This window comes from Marmota marmota, unplaced genomic scaffold (genome assembly GCF_001458135.2).
Source record: "Marmota marmota marmota unplaced genomic scaffold, marMar, whole genome shotgun sequence".
NCBI classification, from domain to species: Eukaryota; Metazoa; Chordata; class Mammalia; order Rodentia; family Sciuridae; genus Marmota; species Marmota marmota.
In genome coordinates this window covers 38,720,185-38,733,574 of record NW_025999977.1, presented here as the reverse complement: position 1 = coordinate 38,733,574, position 13,390 = coordinate 38,720,185, and the positions used below count along the sequence as shown (strand labels likewise).

General features: G+C 34.6%; 1 protein-coding gene across 1 annotated transcript in view; it reads left to right on the top strand.

Annotated features, from left to right (window-relative positions):
* The window catches only part of Spdya (speedy/RINGO cell cycle regulator family member A), a 38,148-nt gene that overhangs the window by 18,874 nt on the left and 5,884 nt on the right, over positions 1–13,390 (top strand). The window contains exon 6 of the mRNA XM_015479812.2: positions 11,242–11,539. Within this exon, the coding sequence (XP_015335298.1) occupies positions 11,242–11,539 (298 nt within the window). The remainder of the gene's footprint in view (positions 1–11,241; positions 11,540–13,390) is intronic.

Here is a 13,390-nt window from a genome sequence, read left to right as displayed (position 1 = left end):
GAGGTCCCTTCAAATTAATGGATCCTCATTAAGGAATTTAAATTGGACTCATTCCAATTACAGAGCATTGGAAGAGTACTGTATTTTCACTTTGTCATTCCCTCCCCAATTTAAGAGTGGATAATTTGCATATCTGTTGTCATCCTTATGGACTATATTTGAACACACTAATTTTTTCAAAGTAAATGCTTCAGAACCTGTGAGACACCCAGCTAAAAGAATAGAAGGGGGCTAGCTCAGTTGGTAGAGTACTTGCCTCAAATGCCCAAGGCCATGGGTTCAATCCCCAGCAACACCAAAAAAGAGAGAGAGAAAGAGCGCATGCGTGCGTACCAGTAACAAGACTCCAGGAGGACTGGCAATACTTTATCTGATGACTGACCACCCCACTACTTTCTAGACATTTTCACACCAGCAGGGTTAATATACTCTATTAGAGCTGGAAACATCTTATCTGCTGTACCAGACTGTAAAAGAGCCAAAGAGAATGCTGTGGCTTAATAGTGTGGACTTTATAATGAAGCTCTGAAAATTACCCATGAGTTTCCTCAGTTTTTTCCTTTAGGGGTTGCACAACATGATTGATCTTAATGAATTTTCTTGTGATTGCAAGTGGCTATGGTAAAGACTATTAAAGGAGGCCTCACTTGTTTGATGGAGAGGCTCATATGATTTCTAATATTTAATTTGCTCCATTTAAATTTTCATTTACTCAACTTTAGACATTCTAATCTGCATTTTTGTTGGAACTGATATATTGACTGTTCTCACCAAAGTCCTTTTATAAACTATTGCCACTCCAGTATGTGGTCAGATAAGATCAGAGTCAGAGCAGTTTACACAACTGCTATTTTACTAATTAAAAATTTTAAATAAAAAAATAATGTGAATATAAAAGATTAAAATATTATAGACAGCTGAAAATTTAGTTTTGGAATGGGACTTCCAGGAAGTTTAGACTTAAGCTGCAGAAAAGAGGTAATCATCAGATTATAGCTAAAGTATTGCATTTAGTTCTGCATACCACACTTGAAGAATATTGAAGAACAAATATATATAGAGAGGAGAGCAACTAGAATAGAGCCAGGGTCTCAAAAGAAAAATGTCATATGTAGAATAACAAAAAGTAGAGATTTTTAGTATGAAGAAGAGAAGATTTCGGAAGCTTACTAGCTGCTTTCAGATATTTAAAGTATCATAGCAGGACAGAAAATATATGTGAATTTTCTTTTTGGAATGTAAGCAGAGGATTAAGATCTGTAGATGGAGAACTAAAATTCAATAATAATCGTTCAGTTGTTCTAACAGTTATGTGAAAATGAGATAGACTGTTCGAGAGGCAGTGATTTCTGTCACTGATGACTTTTTAAATAAAAACAAGCAGTTGATTGTTATAGAGAAGATTCATCCTTTAGGTAAGCAATTAAACTAAAGTTTTTCCTAACTTTAAATTTTGAGAGTTTAAAGGTATATAAATTTTTATTGCCTGAGCTTTTCCTGGGCAAGCTAGCTTGTTCCTTAATGTTTGATAGAACTCATTCATTCATTAAGTACATACTGATTTATTGATTATGTAGTAAGTCTACCAGATCCTTTATATTGCTTTTAACTTAAAAATGCTTAAAGCAAAAATAGCAGTAACATCCATTCATTCTAGGTCATAGAAATATGGATGCATGATTGTTATTGTATCCCTTATGCTTTTTCATATGTCAACATTTAAAAACTGTTTTTAAACTGATAAAGAAAAACACAAAAATTGTACATATTAATGGGATACCATGTGATGTTTCATTACATGATTTCATTGTATAATCAGGTTAGACATATCTATCTCTTCACAAACATCACTTTTAAAAAAATATTTATTTTTTAGTTGTAGTTGGATGCAATACATTTATTTTATTTATTTATGTGTGGTGCTGAGGATCGAACCCAGGGCCTCGCACATGCTAGGCAAGCACTTTACCGCTGAGCCACAGCCAAAGCCCCCGCATTTATCACTTTTTTGGGACAAAAATATTTCAAAATCCTTTTTCTAAACAACAAAAAAATCCTTTCTTCTAGCTTTTTGATCAAAAAGTTCACCTTATTTAAATCTGCTTAATCCCTTTATCCTCTATCACAATATCTTATTTGTTTCTATAGCACTGAACAAATTTTGTAGTTATTTACTTGCCTATTGTTTAAACTATAAACTGAATATTTTATGAAGTCAAACATATTACACTTCTAATATCTCCCATTTCTGTTCTCACACTCAATTGGTAACAATAATGCATTCTCTTTAACTGAGAAAATAAAGCAATCAGAAAAGAATGTCAACATACAGCAAATCTGTCATTCTAACTGTATGTTTACCTATATATTCTGCCTCCCTTCAATATTGTGGAAGAACCATCTTTGCTCCTATCCAAGTCCATTCCCTCTATTTGTGCACTAGATCTCATTTTTTCTTGCTTTTTTCATAACATCACTCCAGTAATCGTCTCCCTTTCCAGCATTTCATATTTTGTTTTACTAGACCACTGCCATCAGAATACAGAATTGCTCTAAGATTGTCACCAACTTAAACAAATTAAAAAGTCTCATCCCCCAGCTACATTTCTGTGCCCTGCCTCTTTTAATTAAACCCCGTAAAGAGTTTGTACTCTGTCTCTACTTCCTTCATTTCCATTCTCCTTGAAACTATGTAAAGTCTTTCCCATCATTACACAAAAACTTTTCAAGGTATCAAATAGTTCTGAATTGCCAAATCTGAAGTTCTTAGCCCTCAACTTAGCAGCAGCAATTGGTAGATGTCATTTATCCCGATATTCTCTTCATTTGGTTTCAAGGATATCAGGTTTTTCTTTTTCAGGCCTATTTGTCAGTTCCTTTCCACCTCACTAATCTCATTAGAATGCCCCAGGGCTCAGGGTCCTAGGAGATGACTTCTCTCTTCTACTGATAGTACTAATATCATTCATTCCCAAAGCTTTAATGAGGATAGCTAACATCTCTTCCACATCCTGGTCTGCATATCAAATTGCTTGTTCATATTTTATTGCCTAAATAATAACCCAGACTTAACATGTTTAATACTGAACTCCATATTTCTCTACACAGACCTCTAAACCTTTTATTCCTTACTGTCATCCATATGTTAGTAAAAAACAACTAAAACTTTTAGTTGTTCAGGCCAAAAAATTGTTATTGTTGATTCTTTTTTCCTTTTTCTCACATCCATACTTGAAAAAATGTCATTTCTTATAAACCCCACCACTAATATCCTACTGTCATCTTTTGCCTTGATTTTTTCCATAACCTTCCCAATGGTCTCTCCTATAAACTTTCTTCCCTGTACTTTTTTTGTTCATACAGCAACTGAAGTAAATCTTCTAAAAAATAAGTGAATCATGACTCTTTTCATCAAAAGCCCCCAGTGGCTTCTCATCTCATATAGGGTAAAAGGCAAAGTCCTTATGGTTCTACCAGCTCTCCTTTCTTATCACTTTGACCTCATCTGCTATCCTTGCCCACTCTACTCCAGCTACACTGGCCTCCTTGCCATACTCTTCAAATACACCAGGCTCATTCCCACCTTAGGTTCTCTGCACTTGCTGTTCTCATTACTTAGAATGCTCTTTCCCTAGAATTGAATATGCTTCACTTCCTCACTACATCCAGGATTATGCTTAAATGTCACCTTAAAGAGATCTTTCCTTATGCTACATAAGGTAATATTCCCTCAAAGTAGTATTGAAGTGTCTAGAAAGCAACCATCACTATTTTGTTCAATTGAATTTTGACAAGGTTGTCAAGAGAATTCAATGGGGGACAAATAATATTTTTTTTTCAACAAATGGTGCTGGACAACTGACATGCAAAAGAATGAAGTTGAGTACCTCCCTTATACTATATATAAAATTTGACTCAAAATGAATCAAAGACATAAAAGTCCAAATTAAAACTGTAAAACTCTTAATTAAAAGAAAATATAGTGATAAATCTTAGTGACCTTGAATTAGGTTTCTTAGATATGAGACCAAAAATACAAGCAACAAAAGAAAATATGGATAAAGTAGATGTCATCAAACTTAAAAACTTTCAGCCAGGTACGGTTGCACACGCCTGTAATCCCAGCATCTCAGGAGGCTGAGACAGGAGGATTGCAAGTTCAAAGCCAACTTCAGCAACAGTGAGGTGCTAATCAACTCAGTGAAACCCTGTCTTTAAATCAAATACAAAACATGACTGGGATTGTGACTCAGTGGTTGAGTGCCCCTGAGTTCAATCCTCAGACCCCCCTCAAAAAAAAGTTACAATTTTTGTCCTTTAAAAGATATCAAGTGACTAAGTTAAGGAAATTATATTCCATACTTTAATGGCTATGTCAAAATGAATCCTAATATTATGTATAACTAAAAAGAACCAATAAAAAGGGAAAAAAATAATACAAAGATACCAAGTGAAGAGGCAATCCACAAATTGGGAATGGGAGAAATTTTTCTTGCAAATCATTTATTTGATAAGGGACTTGTATCTAGAATATATAAAGATCTCTTGGAACTCAATAATAAAAGACAACCCAGTTAAAAAACAAAGGAGGGGCTGGGGTTGTGGCTCAGAGTGCGAGGACCAGGGTTCGATCCTCAGCACCATATACAAATAAATAAAATAAAAATATTGTGTTCAACTACTTCTAAAACATAAATATTTTTAAAAAATAGACAAAGGAGCTGAATAGACATTTTTCCAAATAAGATATACAAATGGCAAAAAAAACACATGGAAAGATGTTCAAAGTCATTAACTATCAGGGACATACAAATCAAAACCACAATGTATAATTATCAATTCACATTCACTAAGGTATAAACAAAAAGATAAACACACACACACACACACACATACAAATAGATAGATAGTAAATATTTGCTGGTACAATGCATGGAATTTAAGGCTTCCAATCCTTTTTTGTACCTTTTTATTCATGAAGTAGGAAAGCATTTTAAAAACCCAATAAATTATAGAATAATTCTTCACTGAGCTCACTTTGCATGCCCCTTACTCCAGGGCAGTTAAATAACCTATTTTTGGCTGTTTCAAACAGGTACATTTGGGGCTGGGGATGTGGCTCAAGCGGTAGCGTGCTCGTATGGCATGCGAGTGGCCGGGGTTCGATCCTCAGCACCACATACAAACAAAGATGTTGTGTCCACCGAAAACTAAAAAATAAATATTAAAATTCTCTCTCTCTCTTAAAAAAAATTGTTAAAAAAAAAACAAAACAGGTACATTTGAGTCATTGGGGTATAGAGAAGACAACTACCAGCCAAGCATGGTGGCATGTGCTTGCAGTTCCAGTTACTTGGGAGGCTGAGGCAGGAGGATCACAAGTTTGAAGTCAGCCTGGGCAACTCAGTGAGACCCTATCTGAAAATTGAATTTAAGAAAAAAGAAAAGGCAACTATCTAGTAAACTTTATCCTGTTCTCTTTTTAAGTATTCATTCAACAGTTAGTTTATGAGTAACACATGAAGTTTATTGTTGTGGAGAGGGTTATTATAAACAATTACATCATTAGCATTCTATGCATTTGGATCTAGCATATTGCTTATCAAAATATTTCTTTAGTCCTATATCCTAAAATGAACTCAAATTGAGATGGCTACAAACTGACTTAAAATAATAATATTTTAAGCAGGGTCCGGTGGTACACACCTGTAATCTCAGTGGCTCTGGTGGCTGAGGCAGGAGGATCACAAGTTCAAAGCCAGTCTCAGCAATGCCGAGGTGCTAAGCAACTCAGTGAGACCCTATCTCTAAATAAAATACAAAATAGGCCTGGGGGAGGTGGCTCAGTGGTTAAGTACCCCTGAATTCAATCCCTGATACCAAAAAAAAAAAAAAGATAATAATACTTTACAGTTGCCTAGTGCAACTGTAAAGTTATAAATATTTTCGTATAAATTATTTTCTTATTCTCACAAAAATTCCTGTGAGGGTGGTGGCACTCTAATTTTACAGCTAATGAAACTGAATACCAAGGAGGTTGGGATTTACTCAAGATCATACAAGTAAGTAGCAGAGCCAGAACTTCATATTTAATGATTGTCCAGTGTTCTGTTTGCTCTAAGACATCTAGCCTATGTATAAACCTCTCATATTAGTTAGTTTAGAAAAATGCATTTATATTTTATTTTGGGGATTAAGTAGTAGTCTTTTCATTTCAGAGATGAAAAAAACTTGTTTATGTTGTGACTTGTCCATAGCCCTAAAGTTAGTGACAGAGATAACTATACTTACATTCAGCACTTTCCATTATATACCACTGTCAAAAGATAATGACTTTTATAATTTGTCTCTCTCTCCCTCTCTCCCCCCAACTGTGCTATATTTTATTACTGGTATGCCTGCTTTCCCCTTTTAGCCCCATTTTCCTTTTTGAGTCCCTAGTTTAATGAGTTTTTTTTTCTCTTTTTGTCAGCTACCACAAATCTGAAAAATATATGTAGATTTTCTCCAGAACAATAAGACTATTTCCCTACTTACTCTGAACTTATTTTCTTATGATTAGGTTATCTTTTTGGACATCATATTCTTTGAGGTGGAATTTGTTTACCTTGGTGATGTCTTAATTTCTAGACTGGTTTACAGATTAGGGAGGATGCCTATACAATGAGAGAAGAATATTCTAATTCCAACCTCTTTCATGCATCATGGAAGACAGCAAATTGAGAGGAAGTTTTCCTGGATTCCACTTATGTTCCATAGTCTGAATGCTACAATATCATTATAGCCAAGTTCTGTTAGTGTCTACTTGACTCCAGATTAGGAATTCAGAAAGGAGTGAAGTAGTAAACAGTGTTTTCATTTTTTTTTAATATTTATTTTTTAGGTGTAGATGGACATAACACAATGCCTTTATTTTTATGTGGTGCTGAGGTTTGAACCCAGTCCCGCCCATACTAGGGGAGCACTCTACCACTGAGCCACAATCCCAGCCCCAAAAGCTTTTATTTTTTTTTTTTTGTGGTGCTGGGGATTGAACCCAGGGTCTTATACATGCAAGGCAAGCACTCTACCAACTGAGCTATATCCCCAGCCCTGTAAACAGTGTTTTTAGACAGAATAGTGTAGTGATAGCATGAAGCAAGGATGTGAACTAGATAGCAGTACTTAAGAAAATGAAATCAATGTTAGAAATGTTACAGAATTATAATTGTCATTACTTGGTGACTAGTTGAATATAGGGCACGTGAGAGAAGGAGCTGTTAGTTTCACATCTTTATAGGAGGAGTGAATCTATGCAGGAAGAGTGATGCATTCCATAATGGAAATAGTGAAGTGAACTGAAGCAATCAGGAAGATAAGGAATCTGCTATTTAGACATTTTAAGGTGATAACTGGACAATTAGATGGTCAATGGTGTGGTAAGATAAGTCATTATATGTAAGTGCTGTTTAAAGCAGTTAGCCAGATGCAGTGTCACACCTGTAATCCCAATGGCTTGGCAGGAGGATTGCAAGTTCAAAGCCAGCCTCAGCAAAAGTGAGGCGCTAAGCAACTCAGTGAGACCCTGTCTCTGAATAAAATACAAAGTAGAGCTGGGGATGTGGCTCAGTTGAAAACTTCCCTCTGAGTTCAATCCCTAGTACCTAAAACATAAAAATAAAAATAAATAAATCATAATAGTTAAAATTTAACACTTTGAGGATCTGCCATGTGCTGCTATATGTACTGCATATGTATTATTTCCCATAGCCATTCTTAGAGCTAACTAGGTAATTCCAGATAAGAAAGCTAAGGCAGGGGCTGGGGTTGTGGCTCAGTGGTAGATGTGAGGCCCTGGGTTTGATCCTCAGCACCAAATAAAGATAAATAAATAAATGTATTTTGTCCATTTACAACTAAAAAATATTTAAAAAGAAAAAAAAAAAAAAAGAAAGCTAAGGCAGAGTGAACTCTCCAAGGGCACATAATTAGTAAAGAAGCATACCAGTATTCAAATTAAACAGTCTTAACTCCAGAGTCAGTACTTTTAATACTTATACTACCTCTTGAGATCTCAGAGAAGTAAAAAGGGAAAAACAGAGAGCCTGTAAAAACAGTATTAAATTTTAGAAACACCAGCCAAAGACACAATAACAAGAAAAAACCCAAATCACTAAAAATGACAGAAGTGTAAGTTAAATGAAAAAAGGAGAAAAATGTTTCTTAAAGTCAACTGCTACCAATGCCTTAGAGAAGTCATTTTCCTAGCATTTGAAAACTGCACATCTTCAAAAGATAACCCTGTAACCCAGAAAGTTATGTGATTTTTCCAAAGTTAAGAATTATGTTTTGGGGGCTGGGGTTGTGGCTCAGTGGTAGAATACTCGCCTCTCACGTGCGAGACCCTGAGTTCGATCCTCAGCACCACATAAAAATAAATAAGTGATATAAAAGTATTGTGTTCAACTACAACTAACAAATATTTAAAAAAAAGAATTATGTTTTGTTTTGGGCTAACTCTATTATTGTGACCTAGTAATTTTATTTTTAATTCACTGTTGTTATTCAAGTAATTATATGTGTGTATATATAAATATGTAGACATGTTAGAAAGTAAGTGTGGCTATGTATTTTTTAACTGAGTTGGCATGGAAAGATACTATGATATGTCATTTATTGCAAAAATAAGTTTATCAAATTTTCCATTTAGTAATGGAAATTGCTATCAGTTTCCCTTCACCCTTCTCACCAAGCTTTGTTGTAGGACTGCTACAAAACTCAACGTTGTTTAAGGTGTGTAATGTCAGTGAGCTCTTATTTTTCTCTATCATTTGAGAACTAGACACTTACATGCTAAAATCCCTAAAGTAGCATTAATATTATGACAAGAAAACTTGAAAGCTGAAGTTTATTTATTTATTTATTTTTAATATTTTTTAGTTGCTGATAGATCTTTATTTTTTTGGTACTAAGAATCTAACCCAGTGCCTCACATATACCAGGCACGTACGCTACCACTGAGCCTCAGCCCCAGCCCAGAAGTTATATACACACATTATGTTTTATGGTAGTCTACATAACTAAAAGGATTTTTAATCCTTTTAGTTATGTAGACCTTGTTATGTATTCCTTTTAGTTATGTAGACCTTGTACTGGGTCTTCAGGGAGAAGTAACTAAGACTAAGGGAAAGGACAGTCCAGATGTGGGAAATAGAGATACAGAAGTATTGAGGGAAAAGTAATAATTAAAATGCAAAAAATAAGAAATTCTAATATTCTACTTCCTCACTTTAGATGTAAACCCAGTTTTACATTGTTTCAGAAATGTTTATATATAAACATTTATATATATATATATATATATATATATATATATATATATATATACATCTTCATTTGCTTCTACTTTTTAAAATAATATAACTTTTTACATGTTGAAAACTTTTTTTGAAGGATTTAAGAAGTGAATTATAAAGTGAATTCAATTCTAAAATATATTTTAAAAATAACAGGAAACTAGGGGCTGGGGCTGTAGCTCAGTGGTGAAGCGCTTACCTAGCACATTTGAGGCACTGGGTTCGGATCCTCAGCACCACATCAAAATAAAGAAATAAAACAAAGGTATGCTGTCCATCTATAACTGTAAAAATAAATTTAAAAAAATAATAGAAGGCTGGAATGGTAGCTCAGTGATAGAGTAGTTGCCTTGCATGTACATTCTTGAGGCCCTGAGTTGGTTCCCCAGCACTGAAAAAGCATACTATTAGCACAGTATTCTTTATGTCATTATCTTGGGGAGTTATAGTAACGCAATTTTTTGAAGAAACTATTCTAAATTTGTTTTTTCTTAAAGGTTTTTACTTTTAACAGCAAAACCCTTACTTTCCAAACAAAAATTATACATACAATCCCCAAAATTGAGTTGATTTGCCTGTTGTCTTCCCTTGTCCCTCCTGGTATCCCTAAAATACCCCTGAAACCTTAGGGCTCTCCAAACAGTTTGATAATCACTGGTCAAAACATTGGTTATTGATATGTTGTAGATTTCATGAGGTTCCCTAGTTGACTTTTTAAATGGCTATCATCTGCCAGTAAATGGCTATCATTTGCCAGATGCCTACTATGTGGTAAGGACTTTACACACCTATCTCATCCAATCTCAGAACAACCCATGGGATAGATACCATCCTCATTTTAGAGAAGAAATTGGGGCTCATAAAGGTTAAATAACTTGCTCAGTATCACACAGCTAGAAGTGGCAGAGCCAGGATAAGAAACTTAAAGTCTACCCTGACTGTAAAGTCCATGTTTTGTTTAATAAGCCTTATAGAACAAAGCTTGATAGTGAAGGACTCTTAAATACTTTATAGGTAATCTCATCTATTGCTCATAATAGCCCTCTTATTCTCATATTACAGATAAGAAACTGAGGAACAAAGAGATTAAGTAATTTACTTTTGTTGTTATTCACCATATCCTTTCCTAATGACAAATTTTAGACTAGTCTAACATACACACATTTGAGAACCTTAATTAATTTTTTTTTAACCCAGCACATTCCAAAGTTAAGAATCATGTTTTGTTTTGGGCTAACTATATTATCTTTCCTAAACTTAAAATATTCAAATTTCTGAAAACAAACACCCTAACAACCTGGAAGTTTGTTTCAATTCTGTTTCCTGTTTTGACATTATTTAAATACTATGTCAATATCTGAAGATGTTTTGTTGCCGTTTTAAAATTGGTAACTTAGATTTTTTTTTTTTTTTTTTTTTTTGGTACCAGGGAGTGAACTCAAGGGTACCTGAACACTGAGCTATATCCCCAGCCCTATTTTTTGTTTTATTTAGAGACAGGGTCTCACTAAGTTGCTTCAGTCTCAGCTTCCCGAACTGCTGGGATTACAGGTGTGCACCCAGCACTTGGCTGGTAACTTAGATTTTTATCTCAGAAATGGCTGAGGTTCTTTTTTTTGGTTTTGTTTTAGGTACTGGGGATTGTACTCAGAGGTGCTTTTAACACTGCGATACATTTCAAGCCTTAATTTTTATTTTTTCAATTTTGAGACAGGGTCTTACAAAGTTACTGAGGCTGGCCATGAATTTGTGATCCCTCCTGCCTCAGGCTCTCAAGTTGGTAGAATTATAGGCATGTGCCAACACACCTGGCAGAAGTGGCTGTTCTTCAGTTAAATTTTTGTACACTTTATTTTAATAAATTTAAAAATCTTATTAAATTCTAAAAGTAAGCTTTCCATTACAGGTTATGGCCATTGCACCAACTCATTATATCTGGCAACGAGAACGCTCTGTGCACCACAGTGGAGCTGTAAGAAACTACGACAGAGATGAAGTTCAACTGCCCCGGGGACCTAGTGCCACACCCGTAGATTGTTCACTCTGTGGTAAAAAAGGAAGATATGTTAGACTGGGATTGTCTTCATCATCATCTTCATCCAGTGACACAGGAGAGCTGATGGAAAAACACTCTCGGGAATCACACAACTCATTATCAAAGGACATAATAGGTGCTCCTTCTCATGCTTATAGCTATTCTCAAGGTATGATTTAGTGATAAGACAGAATTAGATTTATGCATGTTATTTATTGAGTTCTAGTCAGTCCTTACAGGTAGGGATATATGATTATTTATATATTACAAATAATTAAATTAGTTTGAAAGTTTTCCCCTTTTCAGTTACTACTTTTGTCTTGTGTCCTTATGTTTTATGGTAGTCTACATAACTAAAAGGATTTTTAATGACATATGTTAAATTGAGAACTAATGCACTATAAGCATTAAGTATTACAGCCTGAACCATTTCTTTGAAATGTTTATTCAAAAAGGATTTCAAGATAAAAATAAATTTACTTTTAATATTACCATCTAACTATTGGCTTCCTTCTATATACTTTTTCATTTCTAACAAAATTAGAAGTATACCATATCTAAGCCAACTTTTTTTTTCATTTATCATAAAGCATCTTCCTATGTCATCATGTAGTCTTTGAAAGCCTTATTTTTAATCCTGACATGGAACAAGTGCCATAATTTATGTGCATATTTCATTTTTGTTGAGATTTAAGTGTTTTGAACAATGGTATCTTATATTAATTAGAAAGTAATTATATTAACTGGGAATATAACCACACTATTTTTCAAGTTATTTTTATACATATAGTATTTCTCTGGCATTTCTAAATGGAAATAGTACTAGAAAAACTATTCTGAAATATGAATCTTCGTTACTTATAAAGGCTTTCCTCCAGATTTTTTTCTTTTTCTTTTTTTTTTTTTTGTGTGTGTGTGTGCACATGCAGGGTACTGGTGATTGAACCAAAGGCCCTCTACCACTGAGCACACCCCCAGCCCTTTTTATTTTATTGAGACAGTACTGACAAGTTGCTGAAGTGGGCTTTCAACTTGTGATCCTCCTGACCGAGTCCCCTGAGTTGCTGGGATTACAAGTGTGCATCTGGCTGTTTCTTCCAGATTTTCACCCATCTGAAGATAGGATTGACAGGTGTCTTATAATTCTGTTTAACTCTATCATAAGAAATTAACTGACCTGGATTACTTCAGAATTTTACCTATTTTTATCCCAGCTTTACTAAAGGAGAAACTAGACTCTAAACACTAGAAAGTAGAGGTTGTGTCCCAGAGTTCCCTGGCCATAGTAATCATTCAACAAACTTGACTGACAGTATAACACCTCAAGCATAATTTTTGTTGTTTTACTCATATTTGAAAGTAAATAGGGTCTACATGGTCTTTCTTTGGTATTCATAATAGGTAAGATGAACTGAATTTTTAAAATGTCCCAGGTGCCGAGAGTAGTAATCATTTTAGATTCATAATATCATTTAATATTCACAGACAACCATATGGTAAATACTGTTCTCTCCACTTGGCAGATAAGGAAACTGAGGCTTAGAGAAGATAAATAATTTGCCCAAGTTAGTGATACAGAGGGATACAAAGAGCTGATGCTCTGTTCCAGGTTTGTATGCTAAACCTTAGCATAGGTAGTTATCAATGCTTCTGAGTTTCCTTCAAACAAAAGAAAGCAACGCCTCAATTTTCAGGTGAAAACATGTTTTTCTATCTTTAATTTTTTTTCCTTAAAAATGTTCCAAAAGAGCCAGGCATGGTGGCTAATGCTCGTAATCTCAGTGACTCAGGAGGCTGAGGCAGGAGGATCACAAGTTTGAGGCCAGCCTCAAATCATCTGAAACCATCTCAGAAACTAAATAGGACTGGGGATATAGCCCAGAGGTAAAGCACTCCTAGGTTCAATCCCCAGAATCCCACTCCCCCAGAAAAATTCAAAAAAACAAATCTGAATTGCCTGTGATACTTAGAAATGTTTTTCACTTGAAAGGTAAAATGAAACTGTCAAAACATTTCACTT